The 19,261-nt window shown below is 39.7% G+C and overlaps 1 protein-coding gene across 1 annotated transcript in view; it reads right to left on the minus strand.

The window, feature by feature from the left end:
- Nucleotides 1–740: 740 nt before the first annotated feature.
- The window catches only part of Myb (MYB proto-oncogene, transcription factor), a 33,926-nt gene continuing 15,405 nt past the window's right edge, over nucleotides 741–19,261 (minus strand). Inside the window, exons 11-16 of the mRNA XM_051175380.1 lie at nucleotides 17,783–17,919; nucleotides 16,803–16,917; nucleotides 16,591–16,716; nucleotides 15,845–15,955; nucleotides 14,652–14,759; nucleotides 741–2,068 (exon numbers count right to left, since the gene is read on the minus strand). Of these exons, the coding sequence (XP_051031337.1) occupies nucleotides 1,952–2,068; nucleotides 14,652–14,759; nucleotides 15,845–15,955; nucleotides 16,591–16,716; nucleotides 16,803–16,917; nucleotides 17,783–17,919 (714 nt within the window). The 3' untranslated portion in view covers nucleotides 741–1,951. The remainder of the gene's footprint in view (nucleotides 2,069–14,651; nucleotides 14,760–15,844; nucleotides 15,956–16,590; nucleotides 16,717–16,802; nucleotides 16,918–17,782; nucleotides 17,920–19,261) is intronic.

Consider the following 19,261-nt stretch of genomic DNA (forward strand, 5'->3'; position numbering starts at 1 on the left):
CGCCTTGCAAGGGTTATTGCACCTCACAGTACTTCCTGAGATTCTCCAAGTGCCTTCCATGCCTCTCCCCTTCCATATAACATTACCCTTCAGTACTCACACCCTGCCTATATCTGTTTAAATATCACTTTAAAAATAAACTGTGTATCCATGAACACCTATATGTCTGTGTATGATGTGGGTCATGGGAACACACATGCCACAGCACATTCCTGGAGACTGGAGGACAACCTTGTCTCTCTGTTCTTACCTTCCACTTTGCCTGGAGACAGGGTCTCTTTGTTTACCATTTCCTGTGTCCATTCACTGGATGCAAACTTCCTGGGATTCCCCTGTCTCCATTTCCCATCTTGTCATAGGAAACCTGGGACTACACAGCTAGATGCCTTGTCTGACTGTGTGGGCGGTCTGGGGACCGGAACGTAGGTCCTTAATGCTAAGTACTTTACATGCTGAGCCACCTCCCTAACCCAATACCAGTACTTCTGTAAGTGCATATTTTTTCCTGTTCAAGAGATGTTTTTCCCCTGCTTGACACACTCTGGGACAGTCTTCCCAATTGCCACTGTGATTCTTCTGTGAACCACTTAACACTTTACTTTCCCCGTGGCAAAGACACTTGACAAATTTTACATGGCAAGCACATTTTGGAAAGGAAATGGTATTTGGAGTTTGTCTTATTTTCCTAATTGTGTTACTATTACCCAGAATCACAAAAACAAGAGAGATCAGGAAGTATGTAAAATACGGGCACAGCTTTATTTTGCTACAGGCAGTAAGTACACTGTCATTTCAGAAGTCCAGGGCCCAGTGTTCTCAAGGCAGACACTAGCTATTGACTTCCATGCTTGTATTCCCCACAAACACAAGAACCATGAGGCAGTTGTGGTCCATACACTTAAAAACAATGGGGAATGCTGATCAAACTCAGAATGCCTGAAGGAATGAACAGTCAAACTGAACTCAAAACAAAACATATGACATAAACGACATAAATTTCCCAGAAAAGAAGTGCAATGCATGCTTTTATAAACCAACAATAACAAAAAGAAACAATTTCCTAAAAAAAACGAAAACATACAACAAATGCAAAAAAATCTCCCAAATAAGTTTTCCAGTTACAAAAGGAAAAAGTATATATATAAAAATAAAGAAGTCTGAAACACTCCTGCAGAGTCAATTATCTAACACCAAGTTTCTCTCTTTTATCCAAGCTCTACTGCCCCTCTGACACTAGCAGCATGTCTACAGGCTAAGACCATAGCAGCGAAACACATTTTTTTTTATTTGGCATTTACAAAATTAAATTACTGAATAAAAATATAATTTTTTTATAAAAACTATTTCATACAGTAATAATTTTTAAAGCAAGCTAACAAAAATCCTCATGAAATTGTTTAGTATAATAAATGTATTTCCAATATTATTAACTACAAGTGAGCTCTTACAGGCTCTATGAACTCTTACGTGGTGTTTAGCCAACATTGATAATAATGCTTTTACTGGTTTTAAAAAATATGTGTGTGTGTGTGTGTGTGTGTGTATGCTTAGTGACTGAGAAATGTGAAATACTGGGGTATTTCTTTGTATAAAATTTTTATTTTTAATTTACCACAGTCAAAAATACTGATCTGTTGGATCCTATAAAATACAAATAAATCATTTTATTTTTTTAAAAAAATCTGATTATGATATTAACAAATGGTTACAATTCATTACCTAATAATTTAGGTAAGATTGTTATTCATTAATTTTCTTTAAAAATGTTTTTAGTTGGGTGAAATCCAGTAAGATTTCATGCAACTACGATGCACTTGGTGCTGCTCTCAACTGTTGTACCACAACAAAAATAGGTCCTTCTCTCAATCATGAAGAGTTCCATGCTGAGGGATGATATGTCACAGGTCAATTTTAAGTGTTCTGAAAACCATAATGCTGTTCTGGAAATGTCTCACATGACCAGAGTCCGAGCGGAGAATGCGTTCACGTATTTTCGAGCCTGACTGGAGGCTGTCATCTGATCCTCTGTCTTCCCACAGGATGCTCCTTCCCAGGCACCACTGCAGGGCTAATTGGGGAGAGAAGGGAGACAGCAGGATTAGAACAGGAAGTACAGGCTACAGTCCACAGGGGCATCCCCATCCCAGCATGGAAGCCAGGTGGGACTCGGTCCATGCCTGGACGTCATTGTTAGGTACAATCTGACCCTCAGGACCAACACTTTCTTACAGTGCAACATCTTGTTATTGGAACGCCTTCTGCCTATTAGGCAGCTTTATAAGATAGACAGAATTGGGTACCATTCTCCAGCTATTTAAGGGAAGTTCTAGACCTTTATTCTGCAAACCGATGGGCACATAAGCCAACTACTTAATTAAGCCAATTAAGCCTTACTTAACTTCTGTAATGCATCAACTCCGGATAAAACCTACACACATTTATGCATATATGTAAAATATAGATATATGTTTATTTCAAAATTAACTTTATCAATATGTATATCAGTACAGCTTTTTCTCTTTTTGCTGTGTTGCAGGTCAAACCCAGAGCCTCACATTCTTGCTATGCAAATGCCCTGCCACTGAACTACAACCCCAACCCCTAGATTAGCTTAATTCTCTCCTTTTGCTTTAGCAGAGTTTTATGTATCTCGGGCTGGTCTTGAACTCATTATTTAGAAGGTTCCTGCCTCGGCCTCCCAAGTGCTGGGTGTCAGGCCTTCATGTATGGCAGAGATATATTCTATCTACAGCTCCAGCCCTACTTTAGCTTAGCTTTTAAGGATACATTGGCAGTCACAGGGCAGGACTAATAAAGAACAATCAAATACCCGGGACAGTACTGGGGCCTGTGTATATACAATCATACGTGTACATCATACAGCCACCCCATGAGGCAAGTCCAGGCAAACTTTGGTTGGACTAGAAAATGAAGTGGTGAGGTTTGGAGATCACTTGCCCAAGCTCATGCATGTAATCAGTGGCTTGAGCACGGTCTGCCTGCTGTCCCTGCTGGCTCCCACGGTTCTCCCATGTTGACTCAAACACATGTACAATCTACGTCCCACTTCTTCTCAGGACAATTTACAGTGTTCATAGATATAAGTGTTTCAAAAGTTGCAAAAAGCAAGACCACATGGAAATGAATGGAAAATCAGCATGAAGATGGGGAAAGATTTGTGCCCAAACAGTACAGTGCCTAGACGGAAGTAATCTGCCACTCAGGCCTTGAACTCCAAACAGTCATTTCAGAAAGAAAGACAAACATAAGCTCCCAAATCAAAAACTGAAGCCAGCAGTTTAGGGAAAACACGATTCCTGGCGTTGACATCTAATCGGAACTATTTTCCATGGGACAAAATCAAGCAAGAAAGACCATATACAGGCACAGAGGTGAACCACAGTTACCCCAGCATCTGAGAGTCAGGGGTAGGTGCATCAAGATTTCCTGGCCAGTCTAAGATATATAGTGAGCTCAAGGCTAGCAATGGGCTATATAGCTATGCCTTGTCTCCAGCAAGGGCTTTGCTCTCCAGAACCTGGAGTTTCTTTTGAGAGATAAAATGCATGTGCTTTTATCACCTGTAAAAGCAGGCTGTGGAGGTTTGTGGTGCCACAAGCACTTGCACAGGCATGGGACATTGAGAACACAGTATCTAGAGAACTGCTGGAGGGAAAGGTAGTGGGGGTGGGGAGTTAGCGATTTGGACAGTCTTGGTGTGAAAGGGTACAGAGAGACAACAGTATGGAACAGACCCTCACTTTGTGCTGCCCACACTCCTGTCACATTTTAACTCTCACATAAAATACCCATAGCTACCCTGTAGTACCCCACCTACTTTACACATCAGGAAGTTAATATGGAAGCATGCTCAAGATTACACTGCCTAGAAACTAAGGAGCAAGAATCTGATCTAGGGTGGAATACAAGAGCCTACGCCCCTAAGCAGTGTGGGATGCTGCTCCTAGCAGACCTCTTGCCAAGAACATAGTGAGGAAGTTGATAAGAAAATCCAGGTGTTCAATTGCCAGGACCTTCCAAGGCACACAGGGCTAGGGGGATGTGGCGTGAGAACTGGCATGTTTGTTGGTACATGACCACTGCTGACCTGGTGCTAAGGTATCCCAGGTCTGGTGATTTAAGGTTTGCAGTGTTGTGTTCTGACTTCCCTGGCCACAGCCTCTTAGCCGGTCCCTCTGCCTCCCCATCAACTAAATTGGCACAGTGTGCTACCAGTGTATTAAGAGTACACAACATGTGACTTGACATACCCCAGGGTAAATGGATCATCCTACAGATAGGATGGCACAAAGGTGGCCGACATTCTAGGTTGGCTTCTAACACAAAGTCACATTTAATATTTTCCTAAACAATAAATTTAGTTACAGTGTTCTTTGAAATGGTTCTAAACCCGTGGTTCTTAACTTGTGGGATCCCTTTGAGAGATGAAAGAACCCTTCCAAAGGGGTCCCCTAAGACCATCAGAAAACACAGATATTTATATTATGATTCATAACAGTAGCAAAATTACAGTTATGAAATAGCAATGGAAATAATTTTATGGTTAGGGATCACCACAACATGAGGAACTCTATTAAGGGGTCACAGCATTAGGAAGGCTGGAAACTAATGTTTCCTTGAACTCAAACATGCATCTCTCTCTCTCTCTGCATGGTGTTCCTGTCCATGCAAAGCCCCTACTTTACTTCTATTGGTGAAGCTAAAGTTTTTTCAGTGCAGCACAGAGATACAGATGAATGCATGAAATCACCTAAAATAACAAAATCTAATGTATTATTTTCAACTTCTGAGTTAGTCCTTGTAGTCTTGGTAGCAAAATACGATGTATAATTAGTGGTAGAGAGGCAATAATTCAATATGGTGTGCTCATGCATGCAATGCTTAGAAGCAATGACTAAGTTGATATTCAGAGCAAGAAGGATGCTGAAAGTCAAATGATGAATGAGGAAAACTTATCAAGTCCCTTAACCTAATGATGCTGTGTGTGTAGATTTAAAATATACAGAGGTATACAATAACAAAAACATGTACCCTCAAAAAATGGAGAACGAGCAATGAAGGGAAAAAACAAATAGAAACACAAGATGATTGGTCCTATTTTTCTGATTTTCTATTTTAAAAATGAATTTTTCTTCTAAGCTTCAATTAATACAAAATGCAATTTCTAAACATGAAGATTAAGTATCTTAAAATTCCACCACAAAGTAAGCTATGGTTGCTTTTATTTCTGCCTTCTGGTGATGGCCACAATTTGATCCTTTAGAGAATGGTACTGTGGGTGACTCAAACTGGCTAAGACCGTTCAGGAATTCTTATTAACTTACATTTTCAGTTTGAATATGATTGTGATTTTTGGCAAATCCCCTACATGATTATCCCTGGATTCATACTGTGTTCCAGGACTGGATATCTAAGTTGGAATCAATATATAAAGAAGGTGCCATGCATCTTTCATGAGCCCTGTGTGGGAACTCTTCAGCTTCTCCTACAACAGAAGAGAATTTATGAAGCTAAAACTCAATTAAAATATCCAAATTCCCCAGCACTTGTCCTGAGGCTCAGAGCCTAGGGCTAGCAAGAAGACTTGAACACCTGGCTCTTGGTGTGAAGTAAGCTACTGTGTGAGAATCACTGTGGACAGAAAGGCCGGTGAGCATGGGCTTGGCAGCTCTGCCCTGGGAGAGCACACACACAGAAGGACATACCGCAGTGAGTGGACAGACAGGGGCCGAGGGTATGAAAGCAATCCAAGTTCAGATAGCTGGACACTGTGCTTAAGAGGAACTGTTCAGGCTAGGGTTAGAGCAGGGTGGGGGAAAGTGTTTGCTTTACAATGAGGAAGAACATGAGCTGGATTTCCAGAAATAGAGTTAAAAAAAAAAAAAAAAAAGGCTGGGCATGGTAGCGTGAAATCCTGGTGACTGTTTGATGACGATGACTTCCAGGCCAGGGTCTCAAAAGGAGGAGGGGGTGGACAACACCTGAGGTTGTCCTCTAGCTGCACATACAACCATGTGTGCTTTTCCCAAACACACACGAACGCCTATCTATCTTCTATCTATCTATCTTTCTATCTACATACATACATGCATGCATATATTTATGAAAAAAAAAAAAAAGGAAAAGAACAGTTCCCCTTTGTCTTATGATCTTGAACCCAGGGCCCTACAGCAGCCTCTCAAGCAGACAATAGTTCTGACAAGGCATCAGGGTCTTAGTGTCAGGGACTGTTTTTAATTATGTTATCCAAGTCTGTGTGCTCATGTTTTCACCCCTACACTTTTGTTTCATTTACTTTAAGGGAGCTGGTAGGCACTACAGACTTCCGCACATGAATTCTTCCTCAGATGCCAGCCTGTCTAAATTCATTCCAATGTTAATAATCCTACCCAAGAGTTACCTTGCTTATCCTGTAATGCATCTTCCATTGCCCCCGGGCAGAAGTGAACTAGAAACTGTCTGTCAAAACTTTAACTGGGATATCCTGCTAAAGAAGCACTTTGAAGAAAAAAAAAAAAAAAAACATACCCAGACCCTTGGCAGAAGCAGAGTAAATGAAAGGAGACAAGACCACGTCTACAGGTGGTTTTCTGCCAGAATTAGATTATCTTAGCATTTTACTTAGACTCCAGATAGTTTTTTCCATCATCCTGAATGACTGTTAGATCGTTACATTCACATTCATACAGCAAACTCATACAGTATCTGCTGAGGGCAAGGTGCCTGGGAAACTCTGTCTTAAAATGTAAAGACTTAATAAGACATCTTTATGAATCTAATATGTATATACATATATATTTTTCAAATGAAATTAACTTGTGAGGTGACATTATGTTTTTAATATTTTTTAACTACTAAGCATAGGCAGATGGTGTCCAAAGAATCAGAATAAGACCTCTCTGATTCTATTTAATTCACCCAAATGAAATACTACTTGTCTTATCCAAAGTGAAATTCTGAAGGTCAGAATTCCATACCAGAGGGACATTTGTTTAAAATGTCATGCATAAAGGATACTGTAGGGAAATTGAGTTGTAGCTTAAGTCAAGATGTGGATAAGATCAAGTCACAATGAAATCCTCAGAGTTCCAAGAGAGGGAATGAGTTATGAAGATGACACTAGAAGCTCCCTACCCATCGCTGCCTCTACTTCCCAGGCTAAATTAACAAGTGCTAGCGTAGAGGGATCTTTTGTAGATACGGGCTTTGACCCATGTGTCTCTAGAGATTTTCATTCTTACATTTTTATAGACATTCCAACAACATATCCTATAGCTTTAGATACCCGAAGTTTTTTTTTTTTTTTTTTGAAGAATGGCTCTTTTCTTGGACACCTCCTAGCATCTGATTATTAATATCCAGACTATTGCCAAATTGCTCTAAGGTAATTTATCTTTCCTGGCCTCCCCAAGGCAGATTCTATCTCAGTGTTTATTCTAAATATCATCAAACAAAGCATATGCATGCCCATATGATTAGGGCACAGCAGACTGACTCAGCTCATCTGAGAGACACATTTTGCTTGGCCTTTCTCAGTTCCATCCCAGAGATACACACAGAAAGCTTACTTGATTTCTATCACTCATTGTAAGGGGGAAAATAGTGACCAGATGGAGAACCAGTGACTGAAAAAACCCTGGGGAGAAGCTCAACAGCACAGTAGGCAGATGCTCAGAATATACACTGTCCACAACTGTCTTCCTGCTACCAACACTACAGCAGAAAGGAAAAGAAACCCAGTCTATCATCTGTTTCATCTCCATGGTACCAAGGGGCCTGACTCCCTGAATTTCTGAATGGTTGATCAGATGTTTCTGTTAGTGAGCTACTGATGTGGTTCTGAAGGGAATGGTATGCTAGAAGAAAGTAATTCACAGCAATACAAGAAGATCTGGCCAGAATAAGACCTCTTCCCCTGCCCTTTAATTCACTTATTATGATTTTTATGATTTTTTTTTGGGGGGATGAGGTCTCATATAGCCAAGGATATATTGAAACTTACGATGTGGTCACAGTTGACCTTGAACTCCTGATCCTCCAGAGTACTGGGATTACAGACATATACTACCATACCTGGTTTATGTGGTGTTGGCTCAAACCTAGGGCTTCATCCAGGCTACACAACTCTCTGCAAACCGAGCTATGTCCTTTTAAAGGACAGGGACCGTGTGTAGTTTTTCCTCTAATAATAAACATCATGGGAACACAATGGCCCCTGTGCTGCCCTGCCATCTTGGAAACAACATTAAATCCATTTGATCTTCACAGTGACCTTACCACATCAGGAGAGGGTACACCATTGTCCTCAATTTACAGAAAAAAGCAAATTATTTCACTGAATTTATTCCATTTAATGAATTCAAGCTATCCAAACAGGACAGAGCCCACAGCAGAGCTCATGCTCTGTTACCCATATGAGAATTCGTGACATCTCTGTGCATGCCTGTCACAAAGAAAGGACTGGCCTTATTGTTTAAAAAGTATAGACATTAATAATCAAGTCATACAAAGATTAGTACCAGCTGAAATACACAGAACCAACCAAACAAACAAAAAGCAAAACCAAGAGGAGAGTGAGTCTCAATAGCTGGTTAACAGTCCTGGAAAATTCTTTGATCTTCTGAGAATGTGTTTATGTCTTTAAGGAATAAAGAGTTAAGAAATGTATTTAAACTCATTGTATGAAAAAAAAAAAAAAAAAGAGTAAGGCCCTGACAAACCAAGTCAGGAAATTAAAATTTAAGGCTGTCATTCTGTGGTTACCAAAAAAAAAAAAAAAAAAAAAAAAAAAAAGAGCAAAGTGAGTGGGTATAAAGCATACAAACACAGCTTTCAGCTTTTACACTTGAGTTTTAAATAGGAAGAAAAGGAAATTACAATTTAAGAGAAAAACACAGAAGCTCATAGCTTATAGCATGAAACATAGCTTATAGCACTCATGTTATAGTTTTGAATCTGGCAATAAATGTCTGCCTTGAGAAATGTTTACTAGCACGTAGTATGTTTTTCAACCTGTAAAGGAAATTGAAAGAACACAGAAAAGCAGGCAAGTCTTTCCTGATGGAGCAGCTTTCTCTGGGTGTCCACCTCAGCTCTGTTACAGTAAACTCTCAGCAGTGGGACACAGCGGCCTCTCACAGTAAATTTGACTTTCCTGCTCCAAACTGCAAGTTTTCTAGGATGAATGAATATTCTTTCTTTTTCTCCACTTGTGGTCACTGTATACACATCTGGACTCTAGCCCGCTCCCTATATAACTTTGGAACTAGGCTAAATACTGATAAGCAGAAAACGAGAAACTGTCACACCTACTGAACCACAGGAAAGACACACATACCAAAAGTCTCAAACTAGTTATGAATGCATTTGCTTTTACACCTTAAAGTTAAAGAAAAATATTTTAACAGAGAAAGAAACCCAACTGCCATGCCTTTGCAGCATCAACAAATTCCTTTTGAAAACAGGGTAAAAAACAAAACAAACCAACCTGTAACTTAAGAAACAAATATCAGTGGTATGGTGGCACACACCTTTAATCCCAACACTTGGGAGGCAGAGGCAGGCAGATCTCTGTGAGTTCCAGGACAGCCAAGGCTACCCTGTCTCAAAGAACCAAAACACAAAACAAGACGAAGGAAGGAAGGAAGGGAGGGAGGGAGGGAGGGAGGGAGGGAGGGAGGAAGGAAGGAAGGAAGGGAGACATAGCATCTGGCTTCTGTTTACTTTCAGATATACAGATTAGAAGATAAATAATAATCAGGCTGGAGAGATAGTTTAGCTGTTAAAGGCTCCCCTCACAACCTAAAACATAGGAAACACATGGTAAATTCTCTGTTACTTAGAATTCAGTGTCTCAGTAAGAACCCACATAACAAAATGCACACCCATCGCCTGGGTTTCTGCCTCTACCATTTCCCAACAGAACCCAGAGCACTTCTGGGAAACAGTGAATCCAAAGGAACGTAAGGAAACAGTGCTAATAATACACTTAAATAAAACTGAAAACTCAGTTCTGAGCCACACAACGTTCCTGGAGCGGCACCGGACAGCCCAGCAGATGTCACCACTACCGCAGGGAGCTCTTTCCATGGAGCAGTCCAAAGAGATTGGAGGAACAAGAAAATCTCCTCAGTGACAGAAGCCATTTCAGCTTTAATCAAACAAGTAAAATAGACACCTTTCGATTGATGGACAGAGAAAGTTGAGTATGCCCCAGGAATCTGAGTATCAAGGAATAATTGTCAATAATGTATGATAGTGGTGTGGTGTTATACAGGAAAATGTCTATTTTAATAAGATGTTTTACTTGGGCTCACATTAAATGCTTAACAAAAACAGATAAATGTGGCAAACTGTTGAAAACACTGTAATTTCCATATCTCTGTATGTCTGCAATTTATCGTAATAAAATTTAACATTTCTGCTTTCTTGCATTTCACTTTCTTTCCCTCCCTTCGTGGCTCTGGGTAGGGATGGAACCCAGGGCCTTGCACATGCTCAGAAGGTACTCTACCATCAGCTGTACCTCCAGCCCAGCTTCCTGTACTTCTAACTTTGAAACATCAAATGTTTTACACATAGGCATGTTTAATCAATTATGGTGTTTATATTAGAAACAAAGGCATAAAGCACTCAGTATATGAACCCCAGAATGATCATAACTGCTCTGTCTAAAATTTGGTGTCATAATCAAGCCTGGAATTATTAAAACTGGGTTGAATTACATTTGCAATTAATTACAAATAATTTACATTTTCTAATTAATTATACCATACAAGTGGCAAATATTTTACAATTTATAATTGATTGTACTACATAAGTGGCAAATGTTTTACATTTTATAAAGCATTCAAATTGAAAACATTTGGGGAATTTGTCATTTCAGTTGAAAGCTGAGCACAGTGAGTTACAAATTGTAATCAATCCCAACACTCAGAAGGCTGAGACAGGAGGATTATCACAAATTTGGGACCAGCTTGGGCTACACAGTATAGTAAGACCCCATTTCAAAAAAATAAAAGTAAAACCAAAGCAATGAAAGACTATGCTGTAACAAAAATATTTAGATGGTTTGGCTAAAGAGTCATTTACTATTTTAGGAAAGTTATAGCTTATATAAAATGCTCTGTATTCAATGAGATGGTTTCAAGTGAGTGGCAACTTGACAGGGTCTAGAATCACTTACAAGGCAAGCCTCAGGGCACCCTGTGCAGGAATATTTAAACAAGGTTAGCCTTTGCAAGTATGCGTGAGAAATTACCTTGGTTAGTTAATTGGACAGGGAAGATGCACTCTAAACATGGATGGTACTGTTTCCTGGCTGGGGTCCTGGATTCCATAGAAAGCAGGAAGCAAGCTGGCCACGGTTTACTGCTCCCTGCTTCCTGGCTGGGCGTGACCAGCTGCCTCAAGCTCCTGCTGCTCTAATGGATGGTACTCTCGAACTGTGAGCCAACACAAGTTCCTTTTTCCTTAATTTGCCTTTGTTAGATTATTTATTTCACAGCAACAGGGAAAGAGTCTAAGGTAGCCAAACAGCCAGACCACTTAATAAGTACATGGTGTATTCACCAATAGCAAGTGTGAGAGACTTGCCTAATTAGATCCAACTGAATTATCAATGGAAACACAGGAAATGGCAATATATTTAAACAGACAAAAATCACCACTGCAAGAGAAAATAGTGAGCCTCCTTACACCCCCGCTCAATTATTTTGTTGTTGCTGTTGTTTTAGTTATTTGGGGGTGCAGCGGTGGTCAGAAGATATCAGAGAATCCAGAAATAAGCACTCATAGGTTTAAAATACCATATATCACAGTATGTCACTATACTTGCTGTATGTCATTGTAAGTTGTTACTCTCACTGCCTAATTTATAAATCGGACCTATGATGGGTATGTAAAAACAGGGGTGGAGAGAAAACAGCCATATAGGTGAGGAATAATACTGCTTAAATATTGTTGGCTTGAGATAATAACATTAAGAATGTGTTTAACTATTTAGGATCACTTCCTGCACCCCTCAATATTTATCACAAAAGTCTAAAACATTTTAGAAATCATATGTGTGTATCTACAGTCTCAGAGACTGTTTGGTTAAGCCAAAAAATAAAAAATAAATAAAAATAAAAAAAGGATTCAGTTTTAGGAGCATAAACTTGAGTTTTCAATATATAAAACGATGACACCAAATATACTCACATTTGTTCAGAGGTTCAAAATGTCCCTTGCTTTCTTTTCTTTCTCTTTTTCAGACATGTTCTCACTATGTAGCTCTGCTGATATGGAACTCTCTATGTGGACCAGGCTGACCTCAAACCGGAGATGTGCCTGCCTCTGCTTCCAAAATGCTGAGATTAAAGACCTGCAACTTCATGACAGACTATAGTTTTCTATACTTCAGTAAACACAGGCTGAATCTTGGGCTAGGTCATAAAATATGCATGAAACTGAATGCACAGCACCAGTTAAATTCTATGCTTTGGGAACCAAGGGCCAAGGAGCAAAGCAAGGGTTGCCCTCCAAGCCAATGGTCAGCTCTAGATAAAATGGCTGCCCCTTGCTGTGACAGCGTTTAATCCCCCTTTCTGTGTCCCACAAGGCTGGGATGAAGTGTGGCATTGCGTTTACTACATGGAGCCAGCTCAATCCTAGCTAACCCAGGAGCTGACTTTGCATTAGTACTGGCCTTTCCTCTCACACACTCCTGCCCACATCCATCTTTCAACAATAAAAAACCCACATTTGATGTTTGTCTTTCTGGGTCAGTATTAACCAGGAAGCTTCTTCCATACTGGCTAGTGTTCATAGTACTGTAAGATGCTATGCAGACTGCAGAGAGGGTGGAGACTTATCATCAGTTTTACCCAGCTGTGAGCACTATGAACTGCAATACTGATCCACATGACAAGATACACTCAAGGCTGCAACAGCGGCATAGATGTTATGGCAGTAACCAACTGCTTTCTTATTAAATTTAAGGCCAGCCTCATAGGAGTAAGCATATGCTTGCTACTACAAATTTGGTCAAGAACCCATGGTTGGGGAATTCACAGGCTCTATATTTAAATCTACTACAATTATTTTGATAAATGGGCACAGTATTAATCAGCCCTCTAAATTCATACTTCTCTATCAATATATTAGTGATGCGCTCAGACCGTAACAGCCACCATCTTGGTGTGTTAGATGGTGGCTAACACAGAAACTCATAATTAGATTCAATTAGTTACTAAATATAGAGAGTAAGTGATTGAGAAGCTCTCAGCAACAAATGGAGTATGTATGTCACAACTCACTCCGAGACTCAGGAACTACCACAGATGAAAGGACTGTAAGAGCCAGAGATTGGGGAAATCTGAAGCAAAACAGTGTCTTCTGGGCATGACAGAACCATGGCACTCATGAACTCATATCTGTTGCAGCTGATGGCACAAGACCAAGCCAGTCAACATTCTAGGATGAAATGGGAAGACGTTCTTGAACCCTCACCATTAACTGCAGAGCTATGACTCCGTTTTCATTAAGGGTGTGAGACTCTGGCAGGCTGGTCATGCTCAATGAATGGTTCCATACCCAGAAGTATTATGGATAGCACAAATTAGAGTCAATGGGTTATTGAATGAAACAATAACAACAAGTAAAACAAGAAGTTAGGAACTAGAGAGATAGGAGTAGATCTCAGGAGTTCAGCGGAGGAGTTGGGGATGGCTAAGATCAAAATATATTGCATGAAACCCTCAAATAAATAATAAAAATACATTTAGATGATAGCAAGTATCACAAATACTTTAAAACAGGTTTTAAGATTCTTACAACCTAGCTGGGCAGGAGGCAGAGGCAGGTAGATCTCTGTGAGTTTGAGGTCATCCAGAGCTACACAGAGAAACCCTGTCTGGAAAAACCTAAACCAAACCAAACCAAACCAAACCAAACCAAAAAACAAAAACACAACAGTAGGGGGCAGAAGGGGAGGGGATGCAGCTGGCTGGGTGCTAGGCTAGTCAATGCTTTAAATAATTTGAGGGAACAAATTTGCATTCTTATTTACACTTGGCTCAGGATTAATTTGGAATTTGTTGTATTTCAGCGATACACACCTACTTCAGGGTTACAAGGGAAATCTCTTTTGATATGAAAACTTGAGGGCAAATGGTCCACCACAGATGATCTACGCAGTGCTGACGGCTGCCTTTTTGTTCTCATAGTCAAATGCACTGCAATTATTTTCTAACTAATTTCATTGGAAATCTAGTCTCTAATCCCTTGGTTGCTTGATGACTGAGAGCATACATAATAAAATTCAGAAACAAAAAACTATATAGGTACATATTTTTAAGATTGTTTAAAAGCAGAAGGAGATACTAGCACAGTCTAGAGTAACACATGATTTTAGTCTCAGTTACAGTTAAAAAAAAATGTTTCACTTCATCATGCTTGGGGCCCTGATTTAACAAGAATTTCCAGTATCTCACATGAGTAGTAACAAAAAACACCACAGGGTGACTTCTAGACACTAAGAAGCTGTTTTAAAGCATCATTCCTTTATATCTAAAACAGTAAAAGCAATGTAAGGTAACAGATTTTCAGCTAGTGAGTTTTAAGACACAAAATGTTAGAACAGTCATTACCTGCAAGGGACCCACTAAGGGCCTGTTTTTAGGTACTGTAAATGCTCTGAGAACATTGTCTTCGTCTTCTGATAACGGTGTCATTAAAACAGAGCTTGTAAGAATATTCTAAAGGGAAAGGAATCATTTGAAATTTAAATGAGGTAGGATAACACAAGAGTGAACATAAGCCTAACTCTAGAGAGTAGGTTACTAAGAGATGATATGCATTAGCATGAAAAAAAAAAAAAAATTGCAAGTTCTGCCAGAAATTCCTTCCTCTCTGAGCTAAAAGGAGCCAGCTCTATACTGGCTTCTCATCCCATCCTTGCAAACATCCCCAAACCAATAAAACTGCCGTAGCATCCCACCTGACTCTAGGCATATGGCATGTACACAAAATCTATCTACTAAATTAATTTATTAATCCATGCTTCTAAAAGTAAGAGATGTACTAATGAGAATTGTGTTATATATTGACACAGAAGTGTTTGAGTTAGACAAGTCAACAACAGTACAGAACAACGGTGAGTGTGGCATTTACAAACACACTTTCAAAGTTTCAATGCAGCAGCACCCAGCTAAATTTATAATACTGAGCAGCTAAAGCACTACGTTACCCAGCAGTTGGTCTAATTAAAGTGAAAATGTTATCAACATTATCTTGAGGATGCATTTAAAGCCCTTGAATTTGTACTCACCAGTTAGTACACACTGAATAAATATTAACAGTTTTCAATGGCTCTGATTATCCATAAATTGTAGGAAATGCTAGCTATCCACAGATTAACTATTCGAATGTGATAATAACCAGGGCAAGGTGACACTTTGCCAACCAAAACATCCGACAAAAGAGTGCTGTTCACACAGCATTTACACACCTGTGAGATAGCGATTTAAAGTACATAGAAGGTTGCATGGGTTATATGCAAATACTGTGCCATCTTAATTAAAGAATGTGAGCAGCTGGTATGGGGCCCTTCTCCTGTGGCTATGGAAGGATCCCCATGGTAGGGCCTAGAATGCCAAGTATTTGCTATGCACCATGACTGACACTGTGCTAGATACTGCTCGGAACCAAACAACAGATTGCTTAACTAGGAGAAAAATACAACATTTAGAAGACAAAGCAAATGCAAAGGAATCATGTGGGTGTGACTGTTTAGAAGCCAGGTGGCACTGGTGAGTGCTGAAGAGTCCAGCCTGATACTTACTGGGGCATCAGCCACAGGGGGCGCCTGACAGAACAGCTGGGTGCTCAGGTTGCTTCCTTCCCAGTGGTTTGAGCAGAAAAAGTTTCCGGCCTTCTCAGTTGGCGACTCCACCTAAAAGCAAGCAGCAAGTTCTCTGTTATGGAAGAGACTTACAGGAAACATTTGCTTTCAGGTGCAGATTTCTACCCAGTCTTCCCAACACAAAATCTTCCATAAAAGGAAAGGGAGTTGAGCCTGCTGGAAGCGGCTTTTCCCAATAAGCTAACACTTTGATTATTGATGGTTAAAATTTCATTCTGTTGTGCCTGTGAACTTCTGTTCTCTAAGGGAACATGCCACTCAGGGCAACTTCAGTCTTGGTTCTTGAAAAAGACAACAAGAATGAATCTGTCATCTACCTATCTCCTGTCTGTCTGTCTGTCCGTCCATCCATCCCCCTCTATTGAAGCTGGCTGTCTCCATCTTAGGCTTCAAAGCTATCCTATGGTAACGACAAACTAGGTTCATTCCTGTTATTAAATCTGTTTCTCAAGGATCGTGCTATGTCCCACCTTCCCATTACCCTCTCTCGCATCTTTTTTGTCTAAAACAATCGATAGAAGTGAACTTCTAAAGGGAAGATCGGAGCCCACAATATGGCAGTGCTTTTCAACTATTTTTGCATGAAAGTCTTGTGTGAAAAGTGTCACTGTCACTTAGCACTGATGTCAAGCAGTTCAAAGTGCAAGGGAACTAGGGTGACTCACCTCCTGTTTGATTTTCTTCAGTAGTGGGGGTCCGTCCTCTTGAAACTCAGCAACAATTCCAGATTCATCAGATTCCTGCTTGATCACGTCCTGTAGGTCTTCCACTAAGTGGGAGGGTGTCTGAGGCTAAGGGAAGAGTATTTCTGGATTAGAGAAAACTTAATGTCTATACCCATCAGCCCACGAAATCTAAGGACTTTTCTGGAACTTACTAGCATCTTCAGGGGACCATATTTAATTTCTTGAGCGGCAAGAGCATGTTTGAATGGTGTGGGCGTTCTCGGAGAGCTGTCAAGGATTGACCTTTTGATAGCTGGAGTTCTAAAGCTAAAGAAGAGAGCAATCAAAGGCTCAGTAAAAAAGACAGGCACTGCTTACATCACCCTAAGTACAGACCCAATAGCATCCATGGCATTCATTAGGGGATAGCGGATCTGTATTAAGTTATATCGCAGATCTACAAATATTTCAAAATACTATCCTGTAACACCAAGAGCAGAAAAAATAGTTCCCATTTTTGAGAATGGTCCTGAAGACACAAGTTTAATGTATAATAATCCAAAGCACTGGGAATATCTGGTATCACTTACAAATCAGTCTTATCAACTCTCACAAATGAGGCCAAAACTAGAAAACACGTTAATGTCTAAAACTTCGCTTTTACTTGGAAGTAATAAGAATGCATTTCTTTCAAGGAATGTATTTCTTTTTAATTACTTAATAACTCTGGGCTTTGGAATACACACACACACACACACACACACACACACACACACACACACACTTATTTATTCCTGTGACTATCTAAAGAGATTCTACTGTATATATTACTAAAAAAGAAAAAATAAGATTAAAATATAAACTATGAACCACTCTCAATCATATTCTGAGTGCTTTAATCTTTTTTTTAAAGGGCAGTGAAAAATGGTGGGAAGAAAAAACTGAGTAGGAATATTATTTGAAAATTACCGCTGTGTGCATTTAGAATACACTAGAAAACATAATTTAGCCTATTTATTTCTTTCTACCCTGGATAGTTGTAACATGCCCAGAATATACTCACTGTGGAAATGTATAGGATACATACAATGGATGAATTACAGATATACAAGGGGTCAGACTTCTGGGATTGCATTTTCATTAATATAAATAAATAATAAAGAACATTTTTCTTATTGAGCTAAGGACTTACACAGAATTTTCCTTCTGGGTTTTCACAGTCTGGTCTCTATGACATGGTGTTGTCAGTTTGTGACCACTGAGAGGAGTAGAACTTAAAGTAGGCACATCTAAGCCTGAGTTTTCGTGGTTGCTAGAAGTGTTCAAGAACTAAATATGGAAGAAAAAAATAACAAATAACAGATTAAATAATAAGTCTGTGCTCATCCTGATTTGAAGTCAAACCCAGACAGCAAGCAATGGTACTGTAGTGACTCACGACCCCAAATAATGACAGTGCAGTGTTGATGAGGGTATTGATTTCCTTCAATGAAGTAGCCAAATTTTGTAGTGTTCTTTATTAGAAACAAAATCTAGGGTCAAAGCTAACACCTTGCAAAATTCAAAGAAAAAATCCCATAAATGACTCTTGCTTAATGGCAAATGAGTACGGGATGCACTCTTGATTAACACTAAAAAGATTCTCACTTCTAATGACCCAGTAACCCTGAGTATTATTATATAAGGTTTGCATTATGTGGGAAACCACTAGGAAGCTGTATCTCCCAGAATCCTGATGGTCTTAAGATAAAATAGGTTTGGCAAACATAACGGACCTTAACTCCTGGTTAGACCCAGTACAAATTAGCCCCCTGAAAACTCTCAGGGAGCCAGGCACAGTGGCTGCTCCCATAGTCAGTTAGTTATTCAGAGGCTGGAAGGGTTCTTGAGCACAGCAGCATATAATGGGGCAGTATAAAGACTCTGGCTGCAATTTGAAAAACTGAAAAAATAAGAAATCCAAACAAAAAACAAAGTCTGAGGGGTACTCTACTGAGGATACCTTTTGAAACCTTGAGTTAGTGTTCCAAACTTCTACTATCTAGATTTTTTTTTTCCCCTTAAGAGATCTATCTACTAGGTGTTGCAGAACTAATTTCACAGAGCACAGGAACCACAAAAATAGATAAATAAATAAATAAAAGGCAGTAAAGTAAAACAAAATACAAAACCCTCAACAGATATAACTGGGGGGGGGGGGATGTTTTAAGCAGCCTAATTGTCTCTTCATTATAATTTGGGGACACATGGCTCTGCTAGGCAAACATTCTAATGTTCATGCCTTAAGAGTGCTATATGGAAATAAGAATATTCTTTGGCAAACAGTACCCTAGTAAAATGCCCTGGCAAAATTTAAAAGGAACAGTGCTGAAAATGTGAAATTATTTTGCATAAGCATCTGCTTTTCAATGTTTCCCTAAACATTTCCACTTAGAGATCGGCTACAATGGTTTCCTTTTCTAGTTGTAATCCAAATGTTATGTAACCATAATTTGGTTCCCTCCTCCCCGGGGTCAGTAAATCACTTAGTAATAAATGAACAAGAGGCAGAAAACATGGTAAAATCTGAAGGGGGGGGTGGATGGCGTGGGAGAAGAGGAAGGGACAGAAATGCTCAGTTCCGAGGGAGAAGGAAAAGAAAGCACATCTCATGCAGCTAGCTATCTTCCAA

Source organism: Phodopus roborovskii, unplaced genomic scaffold (genome assembly GCF_943737965.1).
Source record: "Phodopus roborovskii unplaced genomic scaffold, PHOROB, whole genome shotgun sequence".
Lineage (NCBI taxonomy): Eukaryota > Metazoa > Chordata > Mammalia > Rodentia > Cricetidae > Phodopus > Phodopus roborovskii.